Source organism: Amborella trichopoda, chromosome 4 (assembly GCF_054954075.1).
Source record: "Amborella trichopoda isolate Santa Cruz 75 chromosome 4, AtrichopodaSantaCruz75HAP2 v2.0, whole genome shotgun sequence".
Taxonomy (NCBI): Eukaryota; Viridiplantae; Streptophyta; class Magnoliopsida; order Amborellales; family Amborellaceae; genus Amborella; species Amborella trichopoda.
This window is the reverse complement of record NC_142339.1, coordinates 12,775,349-12,801,778: the sequence shown is the minus strand read 5'-3', so window position 1 is coordinate 12,801,778 and position 26,430 is coordinate 12,775,349. Positions and strand designations below refer to the sequence as shown.

General features: G+C 38.4%; 1 protein-coding gene across 4 annotated transcripts; it reads left to right on the top strand.

Moving 5' to 3' along the window:
• The first annotated feature begins 497 nt into the window (after window positions 1-497).
• On the top strand, window positions 498-26,430 carry LOC18423192 (magnesium transporter MRS2-4). 4 transcript variants are annotated; one of them, XM_088863712.1, is made up of 4 exons: window positions 498-969; window positions 10,012-10,444; window positions 20,552-20,836; window positions 25,812-26,430. In XM_088863712.1, exons 2-4 carry the CDS (start codon window positions 10,022-10,024, stop codon window positions 26,088-26,090), a joined length of 987 nt encoding a protein of 328 aa, XP_088719838.1. In that variant the 5' UTR covers window positions 498-969; window positions 10,012-10,021; the 3' UTR covers window positions 26,091-26,430. The 4 variants fall into 4 exon arrangements, with proteins under 4 accessions (XP_088719838.1, XP_088719837.1, XP_006827857.1 ...); XM_088863711.1 differs by having other exon boundaries at window positions 20,549-20,836; XM_006827794.4 differs by having other exon boundaries at window positions 10,008-10,444.

Below are 26,430 nucleotides of genomic sequence, written 5' to 3'. Positions count from 1 at the left end.
GCTTTAAACAATCAAATTTGACCCTACCTCAAAAATTTAACTAGAAGAGGTTGTTTTCATACCCAAATATCCTCAAATTGATCATCTCAATATTAAAATGCATAGACATGAAAAAAAAAAATAAAATAAATTCAATTTTTGGAAATAAGATATTTTGTAAGGCATTTTGGACAGTCAATTTTCAAAATTTTCAAGTTTTCATAAATCTAACGATCTCCACTGTCTTTTAAGCTTTAAACCTTATAAATAAAAATAAAAATATATTTTAAGGCTATGACAAAAATTATATAATTCGACACCATTTGAAGGTAGACTATAATTTGATGGTTTAAAACCCGGGCTCTATACAAACCGCACCCTTAGTTACAATTGTGGTTTAGATGGATCACCTTTACACCTTTTGGACCGCATATTGTAGAAGTTGGACCGCATGAAACAATTTTCCGTAAAGTACATGCACACTCTCTCCCCCTTCCCGTAAGATACACGCTCTGCGGATGAAGCAGGGTTGAGGATCATTTGCAGAAAGAAATACGATCTTGTCTACCACAAAAATTCTGAAAATCCACTGCTTATGAAGGTGAGGAAGAGGAGAAATAGGAGGAGGAGGAGGAGGAGGATAAATGGCTCCTCAAAAACCCTATTTTTCTCAAGAGAAGGCGGAGATGGGAGATTTACGGCTTCAGATTTCATCACCCACCACCACAACCGCTTCTGCTTTGGGGATCCAATTTAGTAGTGGAATAAACAATACCAATGGTAATAATGGCAATGGTAGTATCAACAATGGCAATAGTAAGGGTGGGAAGAAGAAGGGAGGAGGAGCAAGGCTATGGATGAGGGTAGATAGACATGGGAGTTCAGAGGTGGTGGAATGGGATAAGAACGCCATCATGAAGCGTGTCTCCATACCTGCACGTGATCTTCGGATTCTCGGCCCCGTATTCTCCAATTCTTCTAACATCTTAGGTATCCTCAATTCTATCTCGATACCATCTCTCCTAGAAGTGGTGTCTTTCACCTTTGACAGAATTTGTTTGATCTCTCTCTCTGGCGTAAAATACCCATTGTTATTTTTTGATTAACTCAAATTCAATTATTTTTCATCTTAGGTTATTATGATTTATGAGAAGATTTAGCAATCTCCTCCCATTAAGATTTTTTTTTCTCTCCTTTCTTTTATGTTTTATGATGATTAATCCTAGATAATCATTTAAAAGGCAACAGAAGATTTTTAGACGTGATTTCAAATTTTTTTTTTGGAGTGACCGTTTTTTGGGTGGTGTTTTATTTCTTTGTTACTAGTGATTGGAAGATAGTTTACAGTTATCATTGTTCGAAAATTTGGCCCTCTGGAAGCCAAAGGGCGTCCTTGCTCCTAGGCACCCGTTGGCGCCTTGTACTTTTTTTTTTTTGGAGGGTATGCACTTCTGTGGGGGGGGTACCTTGTTATTTGGAGGAGTAAAAAGCAGTGAATTAGATCAAGATCAGGTGCAGAAGTTGAGTATAGGTCCATGACTCATGGTGCATGTAAATTGCTCTGGCTAAAGAGCCTTCTATTAGAACTTGGTTTTTCTGTGAAAAGGTCAATGTTCTTGTACTTACTTTGATAATAAGACAACAATTTTTATAGCTCATAATCCACTTAAGCATGATAGATCTAAGCATATGGAAGTATATTGGCATTTTATTTGAGAAAGGGTTGCTACCAAGGAAATTTGTCTTCCATATGTTAAAGACTAGCTAGCAGACATTCCTACCAAGCTTTTTGGTATACCTTGACTACAAATGATCTTAAGTAAGCTGAGCTTGAGAGGTAGTGTTGTAAGTACCACTTAAGCATGATAGATCTAAGCATATGGAAGTATATTGGCATTTTATTTGAGAAAGGGTTGTTACCAAGGAAATTTGTCTTCCATATGTTAAAGACTAGCTAGCAGACATTCCTACCAAGCTTTTTGGTATAACTTGACTACAAATGATCTTAAGTAAGCTGAGCTTGAGAGGTAGTGTTGTAAGTACCTGAGTTTATATGTATCCTTCTTGTGTTTAAGTCCCTGAGGACTTATTTGTCTTTGGGCATTTTTGTACTTTAGACCTTTTATTAGTAGCATAAAAGTGTTGGGGTTGTGTGGTCATTTAAAGGCCTTATGAGAGCAATATACTGGTTTTAGTGGGAGTGTGGTCCAGATTAGACTATCAGGCATTGCTAATCCTTGACTCTCTTGAGCTTTGACTAGCTATGGCTCAGGTTGATGTCTAAAACCCGTAACCCTGGGTATTTGTGTACAACCGACAAGCGTTGCAATGTAGGGTTATCCCTTGATGAGGTTAGAGTTGTGCCCAGGGTGGTTGGCCAGAGAGGACAAGGGCTAAAATCCTCATCATTACTATCGCATGGCAGGTACATTAGATAGCTGTTTGGTAAGTAGCCCTCTGGATGAGGGTGTGTGTTGTGTGCACAAGTCGAAGAGATGACTCCCTGCAATACTAGATTGTATTGGAAGGACCCATATGGTATCGTGCTAGAATGGGGCTTGTAATGACAGCCACCCACTTGTTGTAAAGTAAGGGAAAGTCTTATGAGATGCATTTGATTGTTTTCAATTAAGAAGTGTAGAGATTGATTGAAATTAGATTTACAAAAATATAGTATTTTCTCTACACAATTATTTGATGGGAATAGAATTATGGAAACTGAAGAATAATGGTTCCACCTCATTCCTTTTAATCATGTAATGAAAGCCACCCACTTGTTGTAAAGTAAGGGAAAGTCTTGTGAGATGCATTTGATTGTTTCATTTGAGAAGTGTAGAGATTGATTGAAATTAAATTTGCAAAAACATAGTATTTTCTCTACACAATTATTTGATGGGAATATAATTGTAAAAACTAAGGACTAATGGTTCCACCTCATTCGTTTTAATCATGATGGTTGATTTAAGGAATGAAGGGTTGAGATCTCTTCACTCGACATGTCTCCATGATCAAAGTTCAAGATTGAGTATCATAATGATGACAAAACCCAAAACCCCAAAACCATAGCCTATATTCTATAAATACTCTCAATGGGGGATCAATTCTCTACACCTTGGATTGGCCTCTCTCTCTCTCTCTATAAGCTCTATAGGCAGGCACACCAAGCCACAAGGGTGGCACACCTTAAGCTATGTGCATTGAGTTTTGAGTTTGTATTGAGCCTTGATCAAAGTGCTATCCCATGTCACGTTCTCAAGAGGTTTGCCTAGGCTTCTTGAGTTATGAGACGAGATTAGACCTTGATCTCGTGTGCCATTGGTGGAGGAGACCTGGTGTGGGATGTATGAAGTCCTTGGGGGTAACCTGACGCAATGTATGTAGTGTTGTTTTATTTCATGCTTGTAATTTTTCATATTTGTGTTTTGAGTGAATTGTTTTGATGGCAAGAGAGTGAGAGTCTTTGGTTTGTGGTTTTATTGGTTCATATATTGTATTTGGACACATGTAATTGATCCAGGTGGTAAAATAAAGAAAAAGAAAGACAATTTTTTGTCGATTTATACTTGCCAGGGTTACATAGTCCTACTTTCAAAAAGAACATAAGTGGGGCGTGCGGATCTGATCGGCTGAACTATTGCTACCCAAATTGTATGCCGAGGTCGGGCTTCCTGTTTGGAATCACGATTTTGGTTAGGAATATCTAATTCCATGTTTGTTAGGATGAATCACAATTCTCAAAAGATAAGAATCAATTCCAAATTTCGTGAATCTCATTTCCTATATTTTTTTCGACTCCCAATTCTTAAAAATTGGAAATCTAGATTCCATCTTACAAATTTGCAGATCATAGGTGTACGTGACAAGGATTCAACGTATATGAGAACTTGATCCTAGTGTTAGGAACGACGATCGATGTTTTCTGGAAGCTAGATCCACAACACCAAAACCCAGGTTTTATAGATGCATCGAACAATGTTTCAATTAACATGGAGTGGAAGTTCTAATAACACAATATCAAGATTCAAATGCAAATTGCTAGATTTATTGATTTATTACCAAAGCATGATAGAATGTCTTTTGATGGTAAGTGTCAACCAGAATCTTCAACTTTCAAATTGAGCCTTGCATGTATCAATGATAAATACTAAACCAGTTCATCGTCCTCACGAAATTAGAAATTGTTTCTCACTTCTGATAGACCCCAATGTTGAAAGGGGTTTTCAGTAAAGTGTCCTAGTTAATGGCTCTCTAGGAGCTCGAGCTCGGGGTCCGCATCATAGAGACTCGTTTTTGAGTGAGAAGATACATATATCTTTCTTTCATCATCAAAATATGCATGAAAAAGACAAACAACATATTGGTTTGGTTTCTCACTTTTGAGACCTTGGATTTTCGATGAAGCATTGAAGCATCCGGTGCTATAAGCGCTCGAGTTGCACATCTCGCAAACTCTTTCCTAGTTAGAAGATGCAATTCCTTGTTTTGTTCTCAAAGTAAGCATGAGATGCATAAACGGCGTATTGTTTTCATGGAGTTCTACAAACTCCAAGTAGATACCTAAGGGAGCTTGCCCTTGTTTTTATTAGTTGTCGCGAGCTACTTATGGGCACCAAATACAATTGAGACCATTGTTAGGGAATGGCTGTCAAAGGCATTGATCCGAATAATATGGGAGCCCTGGATAATCAAACACAATATATGGAGTTCAGAATTCAAGCTAATGAATAATATAAAACTTTAAATCTTTTCTCGCCTAAAACTTCTAGCATGGCCCCGACTGGATTGGTGAATGATTTCTGAAAGGTAAGAATATCAATTCCAAATTGATGGGACAATAATTCTAGCAATATAGGAGTCACAACTCCTATTCTGTTAGATTGTGATTCTGGATGGCATTGATTGGAGTGCATTAATGTGCGATTCTAGAAAGGTATGAAACTTGACTCCAAATTGATGTGATACCAATCCAACAAGATAGGGCACATGATTCCTGTTTTATTGTATTGCGATTTCGATATAGTTGGAATCACGCAACAGGTGATTTGCATTGTACATACGACAATTCCAACTATAGGAATCATCTGACACCTGCGATTCCGTGATTTCCATCCTTGAAATGGTTCGGAATCACAGGCGTTTCCAACAACTATAGACTGAACTGAGGCCCAGGCGTTTCCAACAACTATAGACTGAACTGAGGCCCTTCTCTCCTCTTCGTCTTTACGTGACTCTCTCTCACACCTCTTTCTAACGTTGTTTCTTTCTATAACTGAATCTCTCCTATACTCTTTCATCTCTTACATATTAGTTTGCTTTATTTTAACTACTTGTACAATCTTTTCTTTTAATTTTTTGTATAGAATCCATAATAATAACTAATTTATTGATTTTCATACTATAGAAAAACATGATTTGGTACATGAATGGAAGGATTGCAAGAGTTTGGTGTGGACATGTACAATGCAGGGATGTTTGTCCAACTAACAAACATGCGTGCCCAAATTTATGGAAACAAATTCATGTGGAGTTTGGACATTTGGCGCAGACAACATAACCTCTTAGACTAGCATAAAAAAGAGATCAAGACATGCCTGGTGAGACTTCCTAGAAGCGTCAACTGATAAGTCTGAAGTGTTGATTTTATGCTGGTTCAGACACATGCATCTTAGTTGCACATGTTGTGTATATACAAGTATCACAACATCCAAAACTACAAAACCTGAAGTTGTACACATCAAACATAGGTTCATCATTCTACTTCCTAATATAGGCCTCATTTGTCCACATGTTGGCTCCAAATGGATCTGCACATTTAAAATTAATGAGTACAATGGTTAGAAACTCATCAGATTGGGAGAAGTTTGAGCTGCCTATTCTCATGTTACCTGCCTGTGACTCAACTTGAGTCAAGCAATTCAAGTGCGGTTGTACTGACATTCAGTGTTTTAAAATGCGGCCGCATCATGCGGGTCATCGTGAACAGGCGCATATGCGCTTTTGACAGATGCAGCCGCATATGCGCTTTTGACAGATGCAGCCGCATATGCACCGCATCAGGCCGCATCATGGCTGCATCCCGCATTATGGCCGCATCAGACCGCATAGCACCGCATTTGTTTCTGTGGAATTTTTTTTCGATTTTGCCCCTCGGGGAGGGGCAAAATGGTCTTTTTGTAGTTCCAAAGTTTAGGGAAACTGTTTGGGGGGGTTATTATACCCCCTAAACGAAGATTTACAGCAACTTTTGTGGCTTTTTTTGCATCAAATCGAGGGGAAAAAATATATATATTTTTTTCATCCAAATCTATGATTTGGCGGTTGTTTGATACTTGGATGTTCATTTGATGCCTTTGATTGTTGATTGGGGATGTTAAGGTGAATTTGTGATAAGAAATTGGGGATTTCAGAGGCTGTGAAGAAATCGAGCACTACTTCACAAAGTCGATAACTTTTTATTCCTTCTTGTACAATAATACTGTTATACTTATTTTTGGAGCAATGTCTTCTTCCCACTCTTCTAGTAACAAGGATCCGGTTTGGGAATATGCTAAACTAAAAAATCCGAAAGATATGTTTGCTCTGTGGAAATACTTATATGGGTGGTATTTTTCGACAAAAAGAGCATTTAGCCGGAATTTCTGGGAATGTAAGGGCATGCTCACAAGCTACAGATGATGTAAACAAGGAGATTGGAAAATATTTGGATAGATTGAAAAAAGATAAAGAGAAAAAAGAAAAGAAAAGAAAGGAATTACTTGATGATATGCAATTATTTGAAGATGTTGATGATGATGATGACGATATGTCTGAAGTTGCTATGAGGCAAAGGCGTACTCATACTCCAACCTCAAGAGAGAGGGTTATAAATATTGGTGGTAGTGCTGAGAGAAGAACACCTCTCTCTAAGGGTCCAATGGATTCTTTTTTCACCTCTAGCCTCGAAATTGTGATTCAGGAAAGAAAGAAAAAAACAAAACAAACCACAATTGACAATAAATATAAGAAAGAACAAAGGAAGTCGGTATGTAAGTGGATTGCAAAGTGGATTTACATGGCCGACATTCCTTTGAATACTATATCTCTGGATAGTTTTGCATGTATGGTCCAGGCAATTGGGCAATATGGCCCAGGACTTATTCCTCTTTCACTACATAAGGTTAGGTTGTATTTGATGTGAATAAAATTTTGATTTTTCAGAGAGAAGGGTGGGAGAAATATGGGGCCACTATTATGTGTGATGGTTGGTCCGATGGGAAATCAAGGGCATTTATTAATTTTTTGGCTAACTGCCCAACATGTACTTTTTTTGTTAAGTTTATTGATGCATCAAACAAGTCACATGATGGTACATACTTATCTGGCTTGATGGATGAGATTGTCGATTTTGTTGGGGAGCAAAATGTGGTACAAATTCTCGCTGACAATGGTGCCAACTATGTTGCAGCTGGGCATTTCTTGACTTTGAAATGGAAGCTTATGTTGGACTCTTTGTGCAGCTCACTGTGTTAATCTTATGCTTAAGGAAATGGGTATAACATCTTTATTTAGTGGGGTGATTTTGAAGAGCTATGTTTGTTATTGGATTTATTTACAATCACACCATAGTCCTAAGCATGATGAGGTCTTTTACAAAGAAGAGAGAATTAATGAGACCGGGTATCACTAGATTTGCCACGTCTTTTTCACTCTTTGAAGCCTAGCCAAGCAAAAAAGTGCCTTGAGGACCATGTTTGTTTTAGAGCTATGGAGTCAAGCAAATGTTAAAGCATAAGGATGGTAGAAAAGCTGAAAAAATTATTCTAAATACATCTTTTTGGAGTCAAATAATTATTGCATTGGAGGTGGCTCGCCCTTTAGTGAGAGTGTTTCGACTGGTTGATGGTGATGCGAAGCCCGCCATGGGCTACATACATGAGGCAATGACTAGGGCAAGAATTGAAATAAAAGATGTTTTAAAGGATGATGAAAATATGCGCAAGGTTGTACTTGAAGTTATTGATAAGAGATGGGAGACCCAGCTTCACAGGCACCTCCATTCAGTCGATTATTTTTTAAACCCATCTTTTCACTGCAAGCACCTATCCATTGAGTCAGATTGTGTAATAAATGGTGGGTTCTTTGATGTGCTGGAGTGGTTGGTGCAAGACAAAGATATCCAGGATGAGATCCAGAGTCATGAATTGATTAAGTTCAAGTTAGCCTTGGAAAACTTTGGAAGAGATATTGCCACTCGAAATAGGGACACTACAGATCTAGGTCAAGGCCAAAAGCTCAAAAATAATCTTACTTGTCTCTTATTTTATGTATAGTTCCATTGTTTATTTTATACCATTCATTTTTAACTATATTCTAAATTATAAAATATTATACAGCTGCATGGTAGGCATTATATGGAAGTGAGACACCAAATCTAACAACGTCTCACTATTCGAGTGTTGAATCTCACATGTAGCTCATCTGGTTGTGAGTGCAATTGGAGGGCATTTGAGCATGTGAGTCCTTTACTCCTTATTCCTTAATCCTTAATCCTTATTTCTTGAATTTCAATTTTCTAATCTAAAATCTAAGTTATCTGATTTCAAATTTCTACCATAGCTCCATACAAAAAAAAGAAATAGGTTGGAGCAGAAAAAGTTGAATGATTTGGTTTATCTGCGGTATAACGAGCGGCTTAGGGAGAGGTATGAAAATCGCACGAAGCTCAACCCTATTCAATTATATGAAGCTGATGGTGATTCCATAAGTGAGTGGACCATGGATCCAAGACAAGAGCGTGTGTTTGAGGGTGAGGATCTTACATGGCTTGATGTTGAGCTAGCAACAGGGGCTAATGAAAAAGATCGACCTAACACTAGAGCACAAAGGATCAGAGGAGCTGTTGGGTCTAGTCGCATTCGCACATTAGCTTTAGAGGTCGAGGAGGAAGCTGACTCAGAGGAGACCGATGAAGAAGAATACATGGAGGCCGTCGAGGATGATATTGATGATGCGCATGACGACTCTCAAGATGACTTGTCTGATTGTTATTTGAAAAAATGAAGTTCAAATTTCAAAATTTACTCTCAAAATGGATGATTGTATTAAGTTATTATTTATTAACTATTAACTCTTCTTGAGCTCGACCTTTGATTTGTATTTTGTAATATCATTATTTTGTGCTTATAGTTGTACTTATGGTTGTTGATGGTTGTGCTTTATTATAGTTATGCTTATGGTGCAAATATGTGCTGATGGTTGTTGATTGTTGAATGCTTTATGAAACTGGTTTCAAGTTTCTAGTTTCTATCAGGGGATAGTGGATAACTGAATACAGAATCTCCGACAGCTAATAGTTTTGAAATTAATCATTACTATCACGTATATCACTTTCATAGTTTTTTTCTATGCATTAACTTATTTTTTTGGATATTTTAGAATTTTTTTAATATTTATTAATCGCATCATCGTGATTCACCCGCATCCGGGCCGCATCGAGCCGCATCGGCCCCCCACCGCATCAGGGCCACATTTCGCATTTTAAAACACTGCTGACATTTTACAATGGGGTTAACATTATTCACTAGTTTCATGCCTAAGTGATACATGCAGAGTAATCATCGGCCAGTATAATATAATTAGTACCTGTTAATCCACAAAAGAAAAACCTTTTCCTGTACTGGTTTCTTATAACCAAATATATTCCCTGCGTAGCAATGCCCAGTGGGTTCTGAATCTTTCTTTGACTTGCCTATATTAAATTCCTAAAGAAACTTTGATTTAGGGGGCTTATTATTGCTTGTATGAGAACTATGAATATTCTAGTTGATTTTCACTATTGACTATATTAAATTAAGATGTGTGCAGGTTGTGAAAATACTGTATTAATATGAAATGAATCCATCTTAATTGAGCATTTTCAGTTTCTCTTAGCACTTATGTCAACTAACCACTGCTTTTTTTTTCTATTGTTAAATGTCAACAAATCACTGCTTGTTTTATATAGATTCATTTTCGCTTACTATATATCATTCTGGGTGTACAACTTGAAGCCAGAGATAAGGCCATGGTTGTCAATTTGGTATTCATAAAGGCTATAGTTACTGCCGAGGAAATGTTGCTTTTGGACCCTTTATGCCACGAAGTTCTTCCTTTTGTGGATCAACTAAGACAACAACTTCCTCTTAAACGCCCATATAGGATCCAAGAGTGTGACCAAGAGAAGGATGAGCCCTTAACAACTGTTGGGCATTGGCTGCCTGTTCCTGAGGCTTCTGAAGGTCTACAATGTGAACTTCCCTTTGAGTTCCAAGTCTTGGAGATTGCATTGGAGGTTGTTTGTTCCTATTTTGATTCTAATGTTGCTGATCTTGAGAGGGAAGCACGTCCTGTTCTGGATGAGTTAGCTAAGAATGTTAGCACTAAAAATCTGGAGCACGTTCGTAGTCTGAAAAGCAACCTTACTCGTCTACTTGCACATGTACAAAAGGTACACTTGTGTTGCCATTCTCATATTCTTTGGTGGTCAGTATCCTCAACTTCTTTCCTGCTAAAGCGAACTTATTTGCAGTATGCTTTTTGTCTTGTGCTATGATCATGTTGGGAAGTGCTTTCTTGACAATATTGTACGTGCATGTTTTTTCTATCTCAAGAAGTTTTAATTGGACTCTCATGAGTTGCTTTCTGAAAATCAATCTTAAGGTTAATAAGGGTTTTCATAAGATGCAATGTAATTTTTAGAATTCCAACAGAATATTTCTTTGTCTTTACTATCTTATTGGATGTCTCATTGAGAAATCCTTATTGAGTTGAGGGATTGAATGTAATCGGAAGAACATTTGTCGTGGTGTACTAGACTGTAATACATCCTTCTAGAATTTCCAAACTAGTAACAGCATGATTCAATGCATAGAGAATGTATAATATAAGGCATAATTTCATGAAAATGGATCAAATATGCACGAAATATTTTCGCTAGCAACACCAAGATCACCTCCAAATCATCGTCACTGGTTGGTTGAAGTTGTTTTGGTTTGAAAAGTCAACTGTTTGCCATGTTTGTATTTCTATAACAGCATTCTCATGAGCCGTATGCATGGGAGTGCCCTTTCTTAAGACCATCGTAAACCAATTATGACTTCTCTTGAATGGGTAGCTTAGCAACCAACAGCAATGCAACACCATCTTGTTCAGTTTGTGTGAGGTAATATAGGATTTGAAGGAGATGGATGGTGTTTCCCTTTTCGTATGCTTATACTTGTAGATTTAATTTCACTTCAATGAGGTATCATAACCATTAAAAAACAAAAAGACACAATAGCCCTTTTGACACTAATAATTGATATATTCTATTGAATAACCTGGCTTATATTCTTGTGATACTTGGGAAATTAGCCTGCTGAAACTTATATCCAGTTTAAAATATTATTAAACAATAAATATTGATGTTACAGGCCATATTTCGGATTCCACCTTTGAATATGTAGCCTGACTGGTATTTGGGTAAGTTAGTGAGTGCCTTAGGTGGCGTTTGATAACTTCAGTTTATTGTGGAAAATCCCTGCTGCTAACTTTCCTAGATTTTGGGAAGCAGATGAAAATTGGTAGCTTGAAAGCTGTGGACCTTGTTTGAGAAATTGTGGTGCTAGTATTTTCAACTGTTTGGCATTGGGAAAGTTGATATATATCAATGAATGGAAATTCAGACCACCTTGGCATAGTCTAGGCGGTGGGGTCTGGGCGAGCATGCCTTAGGCAGGCACCTAGGCGGTCAAGGTGGGCTCAAGGGCGTGCCTAAGTGGGCTTAAGGGGGCGCTAGGCAGGCTCAGGGCAGGCGCCTAAGTGGCAAAAGAAAAAATTCAAAACCACCCAAGCAAAAATAATGCTTGGTATTGCCCTTCTGTCTCTCTCTCTCTCTCTCTCTCTCGGGTCCATGTGCTCTCTCTACATATGAGAAGGAGAAGAAGAAGAAGATGGATCTGAGTCGCACCCACCAAAACTTGCGACACAATCTATGTCGCTAGACCAAAACAGACCCGCCAAAACTTGCGACACAATCTGTCGCTAGACCAAAACACGTTTTGTGTCCCAAAAAAAAAACAAATGTAAAGGGCAACACAAAACATCTGTGACACATACTCTCGTAGAAAAAAAAAAGAAAAATTAAAATGGGCGATACAAAGCGCGTCGCCCCACAAAACATGAGTGACACACAATGTCGCAGAAAGTAATAATAATAAATTTTTTTTTTGAAATGGGTGACACAAAATGTGTCACCCCACAAAACATGTGCGACACACAAAGTGTTGCAGAAAATAATAATAAAAAACGGTTTTCTTGGGCGGCACTTTGTTTTGCCCAGTCCAAAGCTGACAACACACCTTGTGTTGTAGGCATTAAAACCATCCAAAAAAACCTAGAAAGGCTCCAGAGTCTCTGACCATTCATCAAACCTCAAAATAAAATTTATACAACCTTAAAACTCTCAAAAATCAAAGATAATCTGGCTTGCGCAAGCCTGAAAATCAAGAGAGAAATTTAAATTTTTTTTAGAAATTTCTCAGAACCTCTAAAAATTCATCAGAACTTAAAAGAAAATTCTCTAGAACCTTGAATTTCTCGAAAACTGAAACTTTATTCATCCATTCAACATGGATTTATTACATGCATCAACACGGCCAAATTTCCTACTGTCTTAACAGACTTAAAAGAAATAAAAATGCTGAGAATCAAAATGATCATAAGATCATGTCCACATCTTATTGCTAATCAAAACATAAAAAAAAGAAAAAAATAAAAGGGGGTCCTATGACCCCCTTTATTTATTTATTTATTCTCAAAAAAAAAAATGAAAGGGTCGTATGACTAAGTCTTCGATTTGGGCTCACTTTCCTTCTATTTGAGAGCTGCCACAAAGGCCTCCCATCGAGCCAGTTCAACCTTTGCCTTCTCCAGGCTGATTTTAGTCACGTCTTCACTAGACTTAGCTCGTTTGTTCGAAGAAGATGCATTAGCGTCTTGGGAAGTTACGAGGTTTTTAGCAGGGGCCGAGGATTCACCTCGAGACTTTGGGGCTTGGGGACACAAGGGAAGGGGACAAGCACGCTCCCACCAAGAATTGTAGTTGGAAGTGGTCATGGGCCTATCTTTCTTGATTAGCCCTTCATCAGAAGAAGACTTTCTTCCCCTTCCACGATAAACTTGCTCTATAAGAAGGGTGGAAGAGTGTCGCTTAAGGGGAAATATGGGGCGACAGTCAATGGTTTCTCTAAGGGATGTGTAATTTTGGATATATCTAAATTGTCGAAGCACCCTCTGGAGAAAATAACCCTCAGTAAAGTGGTGACCTACAAAAAGAAGCCAACAATACCCCATAGGTGGTAGAAACAAGGGTGCATTCTCAAGACCTCGAATCACCTAGTCAAATGATGACAACTCATCGAGGATCTTGCGACAATAGTTCACATGGTGAGGCCGAGTAGTATCATTTATATATACTGACCCGAGCGTAGCAGACACAATAGTGGTACGTAGAGGAGGGCGGATAATTGCAATATGCTCGTAAGCCCATATCTGCGAAAAACAGAAATAAGAAGGTTGTAAAAGTCACATGGACAAACATACCAAAAAAGGGCATTCGGGAGAGTTGTCTCATACTGGGTGACACTTTGTGTCGTTTAGGCCCTCTTGTGTGACACACTTTTTGTCTCCCCTAACACGGTGCCCCAAATCAGAATTTTTATTTTCGTGCTTCTTGGATCGGTTATCTTCCTTAGTGGTCAGAAGATTGATCGAATTGGTCTCATCCCTTTGGTTCATGCTTTTTGGGAGAGAGCAGGGTATACCATTATTCCGGCGATGTTGGCGGGCATCTACCGTGGTATCTTTTTGTTGAAGGGAGTGTCATAATCCTGTAGGTACATTCTCTGGACTTTTTCTTTTTCTTGACTAAATCTTACTGCTTTTGGAATTTCAAAAGTTTTTGCGAGTTTTGAGGCATTGTGTTTGGGGCAACACAAAGTGTGTCGCTCAAGTGGGTCTAGGCAACACAAAGTGTGATGCCCAAGACAGGTCTGGGTGACACAAAGTGTGTCGCCCAAGACATGCTATCTTGTATGCACATTATTTCTGGTACTTCGGTCCTTGTGAATTTTGCAACCTTCTGATTTGTGTTTTTCACAGATTTGGGCTTATGAGCATAGTTTAGTCGTCTTCCCTCCTCGATCTACCACTTCTTTGTTTGCTGCCCTCGGGTTAGCGTATATCAATGATACTATCTGGCCTCGTGATGTCAACTATTATTGTAGAACACTTGATGAATTGTCATCATTCGACTGGATAATTAGAGGTATTGAGAATGCACCATTGTTTCTGCCACCTGTAGGGTATTCATGCCTTCTTTTGTGCAATATGGGTTGTGTCACACACTTTGGTGCGGGCAACACAAAGTGTGTCACCCCACTATTTTTTTATATTTTTGTGCGGCACAATGTGTGTTGCACATTTTGGGAGGGGGGGGCAACACAAGGTGTGTCGCCCCACTACTTTTTAATTTGATTTTTTGGTACAATACAATGCCTGCCGCATAGTTTTGGGGGGGGGAGGGGGGACACAAGGTGTGTCGCACCTATATTTTTAGAATTTATTTTTTGTTTTTTGAGGAATTGGGTCACCGACATCTAAGCATAAGGTGATGCAATCAGCTTACTCGAAGGAAACGAGCGGGACTTCTCCGAGCTTAGCTCCTACGACTAACTTTCCGTTTCCTATTCTAGAGCTTGAAAGAGGGGAAAGATCAACGCATACCTTGGCAATGTCGGTTTTCGTGGGAAATTTAAGGTATTGATGGAGTGTAGAGGCCCAACAAGGTTCTCGTGCAGCCATGGCCTTCCCAACAACATGTTGAAGGAAGGCTTTATGTCTAGGACATAAGACCTTATTACTTGAACAACAAGACCGATCTTCCGAGTGAGCGGTAGTATACCTTCTGCTTGTCTTTTGGTTCTATTATATGCGGCGATATTTAGCTGGCATGGCTCAAAGTCGTTCGGGTTTCATGCCTATTTGTCGCATTGTTTTCATAGGACATATGTTTAAGGATGACCCCGTTCTCAATGAGTACCCTCCATATCTCATATCCTTGCATGAAGACAGTGATATGCAGTGGTTGGACATGAAAACGATCGAAGCTGGCTGAGATGTCTTCATCGGTGAACATGATCGACGTTGGTGCTGTTAATTGATTAATCATCCCACTTAGCTCTTCTGGTCGAATGTTGCTTGGGATATGTGTCTTAGCAAGGACTTTCTCAATTTTGGCATTATGTGCCAGTGAACAGGCTTGCAGCTCCAGGATGGAGATGTAAGCTTGGATTTTATCGAGATGAGCCGACAGATCATGGAGAGTTGAGGATCCCCAGGATTCCTTGTCGGGTTTGCGGTCCATAGTACTTGGCGACTGCCTGGACTTGGAGGTGTTTCTCATCCTTTCTTCGAGGGTCTCGGCCATTAGTTGGATGGGTTTGAAGACTCGCCTTCCTCAGGTAAGGGAATCTACTTCGCCTGCCTGAAGCTCTATAGGCGCTGCCCTAGCGAGAGTAATAGGGTATTTTGGGGTGTGAGCCCCTTGATTGGGGGAGGATCCTTTCTCATCGACTTGGATCACATCAATTTCTACTATATCATTCTCATATTGATCCCACTTAGGTGGGTTGTCGAAGTTTTGTTGGGAAGGGGCCCCTTTTAGAAGATCCAATCAATCTTCTTGGGGTCTTCGATGTGAAGGTACTGATTTTGGGGAACTATAAATTGGGCCCGATGACGATGTTCCCTTTCGGGTTGTTGTGAATCTCGGGATTTTCAGCTGTTGTTGCTGTGTTTTCGGGAAAGGGGTTCACGAAGATACCCGTCTTTTGACTGGGCTCTTCAACTGGTGGCGTGAGCGTGAGTTTTGCAGAAAGTAGCCATGCTGGGGGTACCCCAAAGCAGCAGCTTTCTTTAAGGGAATAGTGAATGGGGACAACTTGTGTTCCGACTTTTCCCTGTTTTAACTAGTCCCAAACAGGTGATAACAACAATAACATGGAAAGTTAGGCACTTTCACCGCTTTACACAGTTATCAAACTCCCCCTTAGCGTTTAAGATATAAACCAGATAGGATTCATCACAGTCAGATATAGTCATAAGCTGTTGTGTATTCCATAAACCCATCTTAGTGACCTTGGTTTGATCCAAAAGTTTTAAGGATACCTGAGAAATGACTCAACAATTTATAGTTCAAGTTTTATATGCTTTGGACATCTATAAGGGTTGGAACCTGATTCACCGTAGTCTGTTCTATATGGTTGATTGCAGTGAAGTTGAAAGTTGTGATCTGCAGATCCAAGTTGGCTGGGACTGTGAATCCATTGAGGAAGGCACAATAAGCCTTCACTTAAATTCCATAGGATTTGGATACGTATAAGTGGTGAATTGAAATTTTCCGCAATCTAGCTTGTGTATAAACATGGCCTGAATACAGAAAATAGTCAGATTGAGTATAATTAGCTCATTTTGATAGGATACTGTGATTTGTCAAATTGAGTATAATTAGCTCATTTTGATAGGATACAAGGTGGGTCAATTGAGGAGGGCAGAACAAGCTTCTTGTTCAAACTCATGTGATTTGGACATGGTTTGATCGCCTTCTATCCGCTTGACTGCGGCAAACTTAGAAGGTCCATCCAAATGATGTTGTATTGAGTTGAAAGTTAATTGGTTTTACAAGGTATTATAACCGTATTGACCAAGTTTCATTCATTTTGGAGGTCGTTTGATGCATATTCGAATTGTTGCTCCTGTCATAGTGTTCTTGAGCTGCTTGACTGTTGCAGGAGAATGGTTTTCGTGTTTTTCTATTCAAAAGTGATACCTATGAGTCCAAAATCATTCAGAAAGTTTTATGGATAACTTTTGATTTTTCTTGATGAATTTTGAACGAACTAAAGTCTTTAATCGATAAGAACTATGATGAGATAAGAATACCCTATGTCTGATTTTTGTGGAATCTAGAATCTTTAGAATACTCGATTACATGTTTTATCCTAATCAATCAGGACAGTGCTTGAGGATAATCTTGGATGGATAATTCTTAATCTGGATAAATAAACTTCAAGATTCTTCAACAAAATCATTGGGTTCTGACCATAGTTACCGGGAGCAAGAGCGTCTGATCGACGGCTGCCCAAAGCTCTGGAGCTCGGGGAGCGAGTTTCGGTGAGAATAGTAGTTACGAATTGAGATCCTGTTTGGACAGGGAACGAGTTCCCGATACATTGGGATCGAGATCCTTATTTAGCGGGAACGCGTTCCATGTAAAATGTGACCGTGTTCCCATGTTCATTAGGATCGCACTTCCATGACATTGAAATGGAAATAATGCGCATAAAGGATATCATTAAAAATACTTTTAAGTATTCATGTTCCCTGTGAACTCGCAAAATCATATTATGTAAAAAGTAAATAAACCAAATGTTTTCTATAATTTTATTATTTTCGTCTTAATCTCTAATGAACAATAAATCGATTTTTATATTTCATTGTAAAGAGTAATTCAGGTTTGTCCGTTATGGCACTAAACAACAATTTACTCCATCAGTAGCACAAACGTTTTGTGTTGTGTTAACATGAATTCTAAAACACACAAGTGAGTGAGGCATCCAATATTTTAACAATTAAAAATTTGGTCATTACATGCGCATTTAATGGGCATCTTAAAAATAAAAAATAAAGGAGTTAATATTTTAATAATAAAAATTTATCATTACATGCATTAAGTGCAAAATTGATCTATCGATTTTTTAAAGACATATTTCTGTGAACTCGCATGACCATATTATGTAAAAGCTAAATAAACCAAATGTTTCCAATACTTTTTTTCTTTTCGTCTTGATCTCTAATGAACAATAGATCTATTTTTATATTTCATTATAGAAGAGTAACTGAGGTTTCTCCTTGATGGCACTAAACAACAATTTATGCCATTGGTAGCACAAATTTTTGTGTTGTGTTAACATTTAGTCTAACACACACATGAGTGAGGGCACGGGATCTACAATGTAAAGGAACATGTTCTGTGTGAAAGTGGGATCGAGATCCGTGCGATTGTGAGATTGAGCTCCGTTATGAATAGGATTGAGAATCCTATAAATAGGAGCGAGCTCCCAAAAAAATTGGATTGGGTTCCGCACGGGATCTCGGCCATGGAGCACCGGAGCTGGGTTTCAGAGCGAGAGCGCCACCCTATTTGGGCGCTCCCGGTAACTATGGTTCTGACTAGTTGCAGAGCCAACTGTGGCGACCGTGGCATTCAAGCTTTCCGAGGTTTTAGGTCCTAAATCTCATGATTTGCTAATGGGATAAGCTTAAATTTGCAAGTTTTCTATCCTCTCATGAGTTTAGTTGAGATTATAGCTTGTAATTGGGAATCATTTCAAGAATCGGAATCACGGAATCGCGGGTTGCCAAATGATTTTTAAAGTTGAAATTCCTGTTTCGTAGCACATTAAGTGCAATAAAGATTCCTACCTTATTGGAATTGGGTCCCATCAACTTGGAATCCAGATTCCTAACTTATGGGAATCCCACATGAAACCACTTGGAACGAGGCCACAAATTACCAGAAAAGGAATTCCAAAGGGCAAAAGGTTTAAGTTTTTAGATTATCTATAAGCAAGAATTCCTAGTAGTGGGCTCCATATCTTGAGTATATTATTCAGGGTGGTTCACCTATTATTGGTATCGGTGTCTTTGACTGCCCTCCCCTAACATTGAGGTCGATGTATTGGGTGGCCTTTATCATAGCTCTCCATAAGTAGTAGAAACAAGGTCGAATACCCTTAACTAAGTACTTTCCTAGAGTTTTTAGATTGAAATAGGAAAAAAAGTACTTATTTTATTAATACTCTTAACTAAGTACTTTCCTAGAGTTTTCAGATTCAAAAATGATGTCGTTTTTAGATGCCCAACATATATTAATTATTAATAAATTTAAATACCAAAAAATTTCAAATTATGTTTAAAAACTTCCAAGCATTACATAAAATTTTGGCAATCATCGTACCACGTGATGTTTAGATTCATTATACTACTTGACTTATTAAAGCGTGGTAACAAACTTAGGACATGACTTGTTAAAGCGTACTAGGGAAATCATGCCTGTGTACAAAACATACAAAATTACAAAATACATATATACCTCAAAATGAAACTTCATTTTTAACGCCTTATGTTCTAATTTGTAGGATTGGAAGCCAATTGTATGTCTCTCACCTTCACTCACATCGTGCTACTTTCGAGGATTTATTCTTTTTCAACCTCTCACCTGCGCCCTACATTTATTTCTATAGTATATATGCAACTGATGTTTGCGTAGTAAAGAAGGTGAGTACATTTAATATGTGAGAGAAAATAAAGTAATACTTTTTTAATACAAAAACGTGACAGTGCGCTTTAGACTATGTCTACATTAGCGTGACAATGCGCTTTACAGTTACAAGCGTGTAATAATGTACTTGGGGGAGAGATTTAATGTAGTGCGGGGTTTCGTAGAATGCCGAGCGGTGCCTAGGTGGCCAGGACGGTCTAGGTCGCCTTCCGCCTAGGCAGGCCCATAGGGATCTGGCCTGCCCAGGTTCAGCAGGGGGTGTCTAGGAATCCTGTTTTATGTTCAAATTTTGTGTGAAAGATGCATATTTAGGAATTCAAAAAAGTGGAATCGTGATTCCTATCTTCTAGGAATCAAGATTTGTGGTGATTCCTTCACGGAAATCTCGAATCGTGGCTCCTGATAGGGGAATTGCTACCTAGGGTGGAGGACTCCGGTAATTATGTTGAGATAATGGAGTTTTAGATAAGAATAATTATGAACTTTATATAAAGGGTTCTTTTGGCTGACCCCAAATAATTGGGATAAGGCTCGGATGATGATGGTATTAAGGGGTCTTCAAACTCGATCATAACAAGCGTTTAAGTTCATTCGTGAGCCAAGAAACTCTTTTGAATTGGAGCCTTTGCACTTTTAGAGCTTTCTTATACCTGTGAGTCGCAGTAAACTACCATGGAAGAGAGATCTGAATAATCTTCTGGTACAAGAAGCTTGAAGGAAGAGCATAACACAACATGCCTTCATAATACACAACATATACAAAGATTTTATACATCTTCGGGATTAGTGTTTGTAATCTTTTCTTTCTTTTGAGTTTTTGTAATGCTCCCACTTAGAGCATCATGAGTTTGAGGGGGGCTTTATGGGAAGCCTATATTATAGATAGGGTGTTATGGAAGGTGTGTATTATGAGCAAGTATATGGGAAGGGTAGGTGTAGCATCTTATTTATGGTAAGTGTAGGTGTCTATGATTCTCCCCATCTTATTCATCCCTTGTTTGTATATATATAGAGGTTTGTATATTCAATATTGATATCAATAGATACAGAGTTCTCTTCACAAAAACTTGAAGCTCTTTCATTTTATGCATCTTGTTAAACAAAATAAGACATCTTCTTGATAGTTGATTTGAGGTTTCCTTAATAAAGTAGATGAAATGTAATATATAGCAGGTTAGGGATGAACTGCAGCATCTTCTTGACGACGATGAAGATATGGCCCAACTATACTTAACAAGGAAGCATCTCCAGAACCAGCAACTCGAAGCTGCTGTTGCGGTGGTGGGTTCAAGTAGCCTCACTACAACACCTCACCTGCCTAGGCTTAATGTGAACCTTCAGAGTAGTGCAAGCTTTGTCACCAGTGCTCATTCTGATGACTATGATGTGGAAGATTTGGAGATGTTGCTTGAAGCATATTTTATGCAGCTTGAAGGGACCCGTAACAAAATTCTCTCGGTGAGTGCCTCATTTGCATTGTGTTGTTTATTTATTTATGTTTGTTGGCACACCTTTTTTTTTTTTTTGGGAGTTGTTTGACTTTGATAAATATAAATAATACATTACCACGAAAGTGGTAAAAAATGGCAGCCCATAGGTTGGGTGCTCAGGATACAAATGGCAGCCCATAGGTTTGCTGGCACGCTTGTGCAGACTTCTTCACAGTATCTTTTTAAAACTAAACATTTTAGTTTATGATAAACAAAAATGTGATATTTGGGATTCGTTTTGCCGATGTAATTGATCTATTTGACGCTTCGTTACAGGCTTATGCAACGTGTTTTGATACAATTACAGTTTGGGGTGAGAAAAACCCTTGTTTGGTAATCAATAAATCATCATCATAGCCAAAGCTTTTTCCCAACTAATTGGGGTCGGGCTACATGAATCCCGGTCCGTCAGTCTGCTCTATTAAGGGCCATACCCTCAGTGAGGTCATAAGTCTCCATATCTTTTCTCACTTCTTCCAACCATGTCCTTTTGGGCCTACCACTTGCCCTTTTTGAGTTTTCCACTTGAACTAACTTGCACCTCCTAATAGGTGTTGTACTGGGTCTGTGCCATACATGGCCAACCCACCTAAGTCTACTCTCTCTCATCTTATTGCTTATTGGTGCCACACCTAATTTTTTGGAATGTATTCATTTCGAATTCTATCCCTTTTTATCTTGTCAGTCACCCTTCTCAACATCCCCATCTCTGCTATACTCATTCTATGGGTTTTGACTGCCCAGCAATCCGCCCCATAGAGTAAAGCTGGTCCATACTAGAACTTGCCGTTCAATCACATAAAATTCCTGTTGCACATCTCCACTTCGCCCACCCAGCTCTAATTCTATGTGTGACTTGTGACATGTTCCTTAATCTCTTTTTTTTTTGGATTATCGACCCAAGATATCGAAAGTACGCTCTTTTTGGTATTTTTTTACCATATAATGAGCTTACATCATAATAGATCATCACTGCTTCTATTCATTTATGTAGCATAAACCAAAAGCCGTTGCTTCATTGTATTTTTTGTGGTGATAATGGTAGTTGTGACTGTCTGGATACCTATTGTGTTAATCGTATCAAAGAGAAAATATGCAAGCTCTTTGATGTGGCCCAGAGTACTGCTCCCGAGTATCTAGATAAGAGACAAGCTTAAAGTTTACAAGAAGAACCGCAAAAGGGAAAACTAGTCTTTGAATATGTCTTTTATGTCTTCTCTTTATTTGTTAAGTCATTTTATTTATTTAGGGGCTTACACAGTAATTTCTAAAGTCTTTTATGTCTTTTTATTTATTAAAAGTCTTTTATAATAAATGGCCACGATTAGTTTAGTGGGATGGCCAGGATTTAAGTTTTGTTTAGGGTTTTCTTATATAAGGAACATATCGAGCATAATGAAGCATCTTGTTATGGATTTTTATTCAAAACCCTAGAGTCGCAAGCACTTTTTATTTTATCTCTGATTTTTACATCTTTCTCTAGTTTTGGATCTTTCCTATACTCTTCTTTGCTAAACCCTAGCCCAAGTTACTAGGTCTACGCCATGTTGATATCAGAGCTCGACGATTGGTACGGACGGTATTATAGCTCGTTACTGTAAGCACATCACTGTAGTACGATATTGTAACATCAAATTTCGTGCCTATCAATAATCTATCCGAGGAAATGCATGGAGAAACTTTATTTTCATCAAATGGGTCCCAAGTTCAGCACGTTGCAGCCCAGAATATTGCTTTTGAGTATATAGATAAGAGAGACAGGTTTAGAGTTTATAAGAGAAACCACATAAGGGTAAAATTGTCATTGAACTGTCCTTTATGTCTTTTTATAGTTCTTGAGTCATTTTATTTACTAAGTGGCATAAGTAGTAATTTTTAGAGTTGTTTGTCTTTTTATTCATTTAAATGTTTTTAAAATGACCATAATTAAATTAGATGGCTAGGAGTAAGTCTTGTTTTGGGTTCTCTTATATAAGAGGTGTACTCAAGCATAATGAAGCATCACTTTTATTCAAAACCCTAGAGCAGCAAGTGCTCCTTTTATTTTTGGTTTTTGAATCTTTCTCTAATTTTGGATCTTCCGTATCTTCTTTGCTAAACTCTAGCTCCAAGCTACTTCTTCTTTGCTTGAGGATGGCAAGCATTCTTTCAAAGGTGATCTTATCTACGATGATCCAGTTGATGAAGACAACCCGAAAGTGAGCTATAATGATCATGGGGACTTACCACCAATCTTTGGTGTGTACCTTGATGAGGATTCGAGTTTGGTAGAAGAATCAATTTATGATGAAGAAGTTGGTGAGCCGACCTTTGATGAAAAGAAAGGAGGTCCTATTTTCAATGAAGAACATGCTATTGGCCAGGAAAGGGAGAATCAATTTATGATGAAGAAGTTGGTGAACCGACCTTTGATGTAAAGAAAGAACGTCTTATTTTCAATGAAGAACATGCTATTGGCCAGGAAGATAATGGTGGTGAAGATGAGGGTGATTACTCTGGGCTATTGGTTTTGTTTTGAGTGGAGAGCCTCAGCAACAACTCACCAAGTTCTAACAGAAAGAGGTTGTGGCTGCCATGAGTTCATCTTAACCCATTTTAGAGTTTGTAAGCAAGTTATCTCAGGTCTGTTAATTAGTGGAGAAAATGTGAACGTGATGGATAAAGTTTCTCTGAGAGATGCAGTAATTTGGAACACATTTGAATTTGGTCTCATCAAAATTTGGGAAAAGTGCATATTCCTCGTTGATCATAGACTATGCGAATCTAGCACTATTGTTGATTGCAGTTAAGTACTGCCCATCTCTTGAATGGTATGGTGTATTAGAATGGACTTTCTTTATTTGGACAAAGAAGCATGGTCTTGATAGAGACGAAGCAGTAAATTGTTTACTATGGCAGAATGAAGCTTCATGTTGGGAAACTTACTTTCCCTTACTAATTTCTCATGTTGTATTTGCCAAGATAGACATGAAGGGGTTTCATGATCTGGTAGTGCCAAATGTTCTACTGAGAGGTTGCAATGTGTTTGATGTTTTATTTGGTCCAAAACAGGTGACTGTGTTCTTTGTTGAAGACAATTCATTGGAACTGTGCCTTCATAAACTCATGGAGTATGATGCTAAATAGAGGGCAGCCGCTGACAAGCATCGCTAGCATAGGAATTTTGATGTTGGAAATTTTGTGTGGGCAGTCTTGACTAAGGATAGATTCCCAGTCAGGTAAATATCAAAAGTTGAGCCAACACAAGATTGGACCATTTGAAGTGGTGCAGAAGATCAATGATAATGCCTACAAATTGAAGCTTCCATCCATATTCTCACTTCCAATATTTTTAATGTCAAGCATGTCATTCCATATCGTGGTGGTACTTCCGACGACTAGCTGATGAATTCTTTTGTGGAAGGGGGGATTGATGCAGCTTAGGAGACTGCTCTTGGGTATCTAAATAAGAGCGATAAGTTTGAAGTTTACAATAGGAACTGTAGAAGGGCAAACTAGTATTTGAATATGTCCTTTTATATCTTTGCTTTATTTCATGAGTTATTTTATTTATTTAGGGTCATAGATAGTAAAGTCTTTTATGTCTTTTTTATAATAAATGGCCATGATTAGATTAGTTTGATGGCTAGGATTAAGTCTTGTTCAGGGTTTTCTTATTGAGGGGATGTATCAAGTGAAGCATCTTTTTGTGGACTTTTATTCAAAACCCTAGAGCAGCAAGTGCTCTGTTTTTATCTCGGAGTTTTACAACTTTCTCTAGTTTTAGATCATCCCTATCTTCTTCTTTGCTAAACCTTAGCCCAAGCTGCTAGGTCTGCCTGCTCTTTATCTTTTTAGTGGCTTGCTTAGTTCATGTCTATAGCCCCTGTTAATGAATTTGAACCTTTGGAAGTAACTGTACATAGAATACGGACGGGATTTTCTTTTTGGGCTTAAAAGGAATTGTGTATATGCGATGCTGATCTGTTTTAGACTTTTAGGAGATGATAGACTTTGGGAGCATGTCAGGTCCTTGCACTTAGGCTTCTATGTTTTGATGCTTGGTCAAGCAGGGAGGTTTTGGTCATTCTAGGGACATCACCGTGAAATCGTTTAATATCCATGTTCGTCACATGCAGAACCATTCTGGAGACTCTTTGGGGCAGGATGTATCAGTTGTGTATATTCTGTTATACAGATCCCTTTTTGGATCAGTAGTGTCCATGATATCAGTTATTTCCTTTAATAATTTTCCAGCAGGGTGGTTAAGTGCATCACTTTATTACCACTCGCATGATTCAGCCATAAGAAGGTATATTCTTAGTGGAAGAGAGATTGGAGTCCATGTTGTCGTTGTCCTTTGTGGCATTCCTTGTTTCACAATTCAAGGAAATTCTTTCTTTCTGCTGTAAGAAATATTTGGGGTGTCTCAATTGAAAAGTCTGATTTAGTACTCTAATGTGGAAATTTTGTTTCTTCTAAAGGGAGGATTATCTAAAATTCTAATTTTCCTAAATCTGTAATCCACTTTTAATAGTTTGAATCATTTTCTTTGATAAAGGATGACAATAATATGAATCATTTCCCTTTCTTATATCTGGAATGCACAATCTGATGTCCCTTTTCAGCTGTGAACCTCTGGAATGCACAATCTGATGTTCCTTTTCAGCAGTGAACCTGTGTGTGTGTGTGTGTGTGAGAGAGAGAGCGAGAGAGAGAGAGAGAGAGCGAGAGAGAGAGAGAGAGAGAGAGAGAGAGAGAGAGAGATTTGGTCTGTACTATGTCATAAGAGATCCTGCCTTCATAATTGTGTTTTGTAGGACGTCACTCTCCATTCATGAAGAGTCCTCACAGTCGCGCCTTGACTGGAAATTATCTTATGTATCATAGTACAATAGATTTCTTGGATATTACATAGTACGCACACAAAATTTAAACTTTTATTCCCTCAATGAATTCTACAGGTGCGAGAATATGTTGATGATACAGAGGACTATGTCAACATCCAACTTGACAACCACAGAAATGAACTCATCCAGCTTCAACTGATATTGACCATCGCTGCCTTTTCCATTACCATAGAGACTTTGATTGCAGGTGCCTTTGGGATGAATATCCCGTGCACACTATACGATATTAAGGGTATCTTTGGCCCCATTGTTGGAGGCACTTCCTTTGCTTGTGTGTTGATCTTCTTCTTCGTGCTAGGATATGCCAAATCCAAAAAACTGCTCGGTTCATGATTCATACGTGAATATTGCATGGAGAGAGAGAGAGAGAGAGAGAGAGAGAGAGAGAGAGAGAGAGAGAGAGAGATGATAACTATACTGGCTATTGTGTTGCTTGGGAATGGCCACACTGATTGTCGTATTAATAATCAGTCTCCCCTTTTATTCCCAGTCATGATAAAGATTCTGCTCATGTTAGTGCTTGGGAACAAGCACTTATGAATTATTTGTAGATAGAGAGTTATATGCTAACTATGCTTATTGTATTATTGCTTTGGAGTAGGTTCTCGTCGATTTATTGTGTGACGATAATTCCTTGACCAGAGTTATTCAAATCTCAAATGTTTTCTTGGCC

Excerpts from the sequence above, each read along its gene's own strand:
- LOC18423192 (XM_088863710.1), top strand. The coding sequence starts at position 624 with ATGGCTCCTCAAAAACCCTATTTTTCTCAAGAGAAGGCGGAGATGGGA. Across the intron at positions 970-10,007 it reads CAATTCTTCTAACATCTTAG|CCAGAGATAAGGCCATGGTT; the intron begins GTATCCTCAATT and ends TACAACTTGAAG. Across the intron at positions 10,445-20,548 it reads TACTTGCACATGTACAAAAG|CAGGTTAGGGATGAACTGCA; the intron begins GTACACTTGTGT and ends TGTAATATATAG.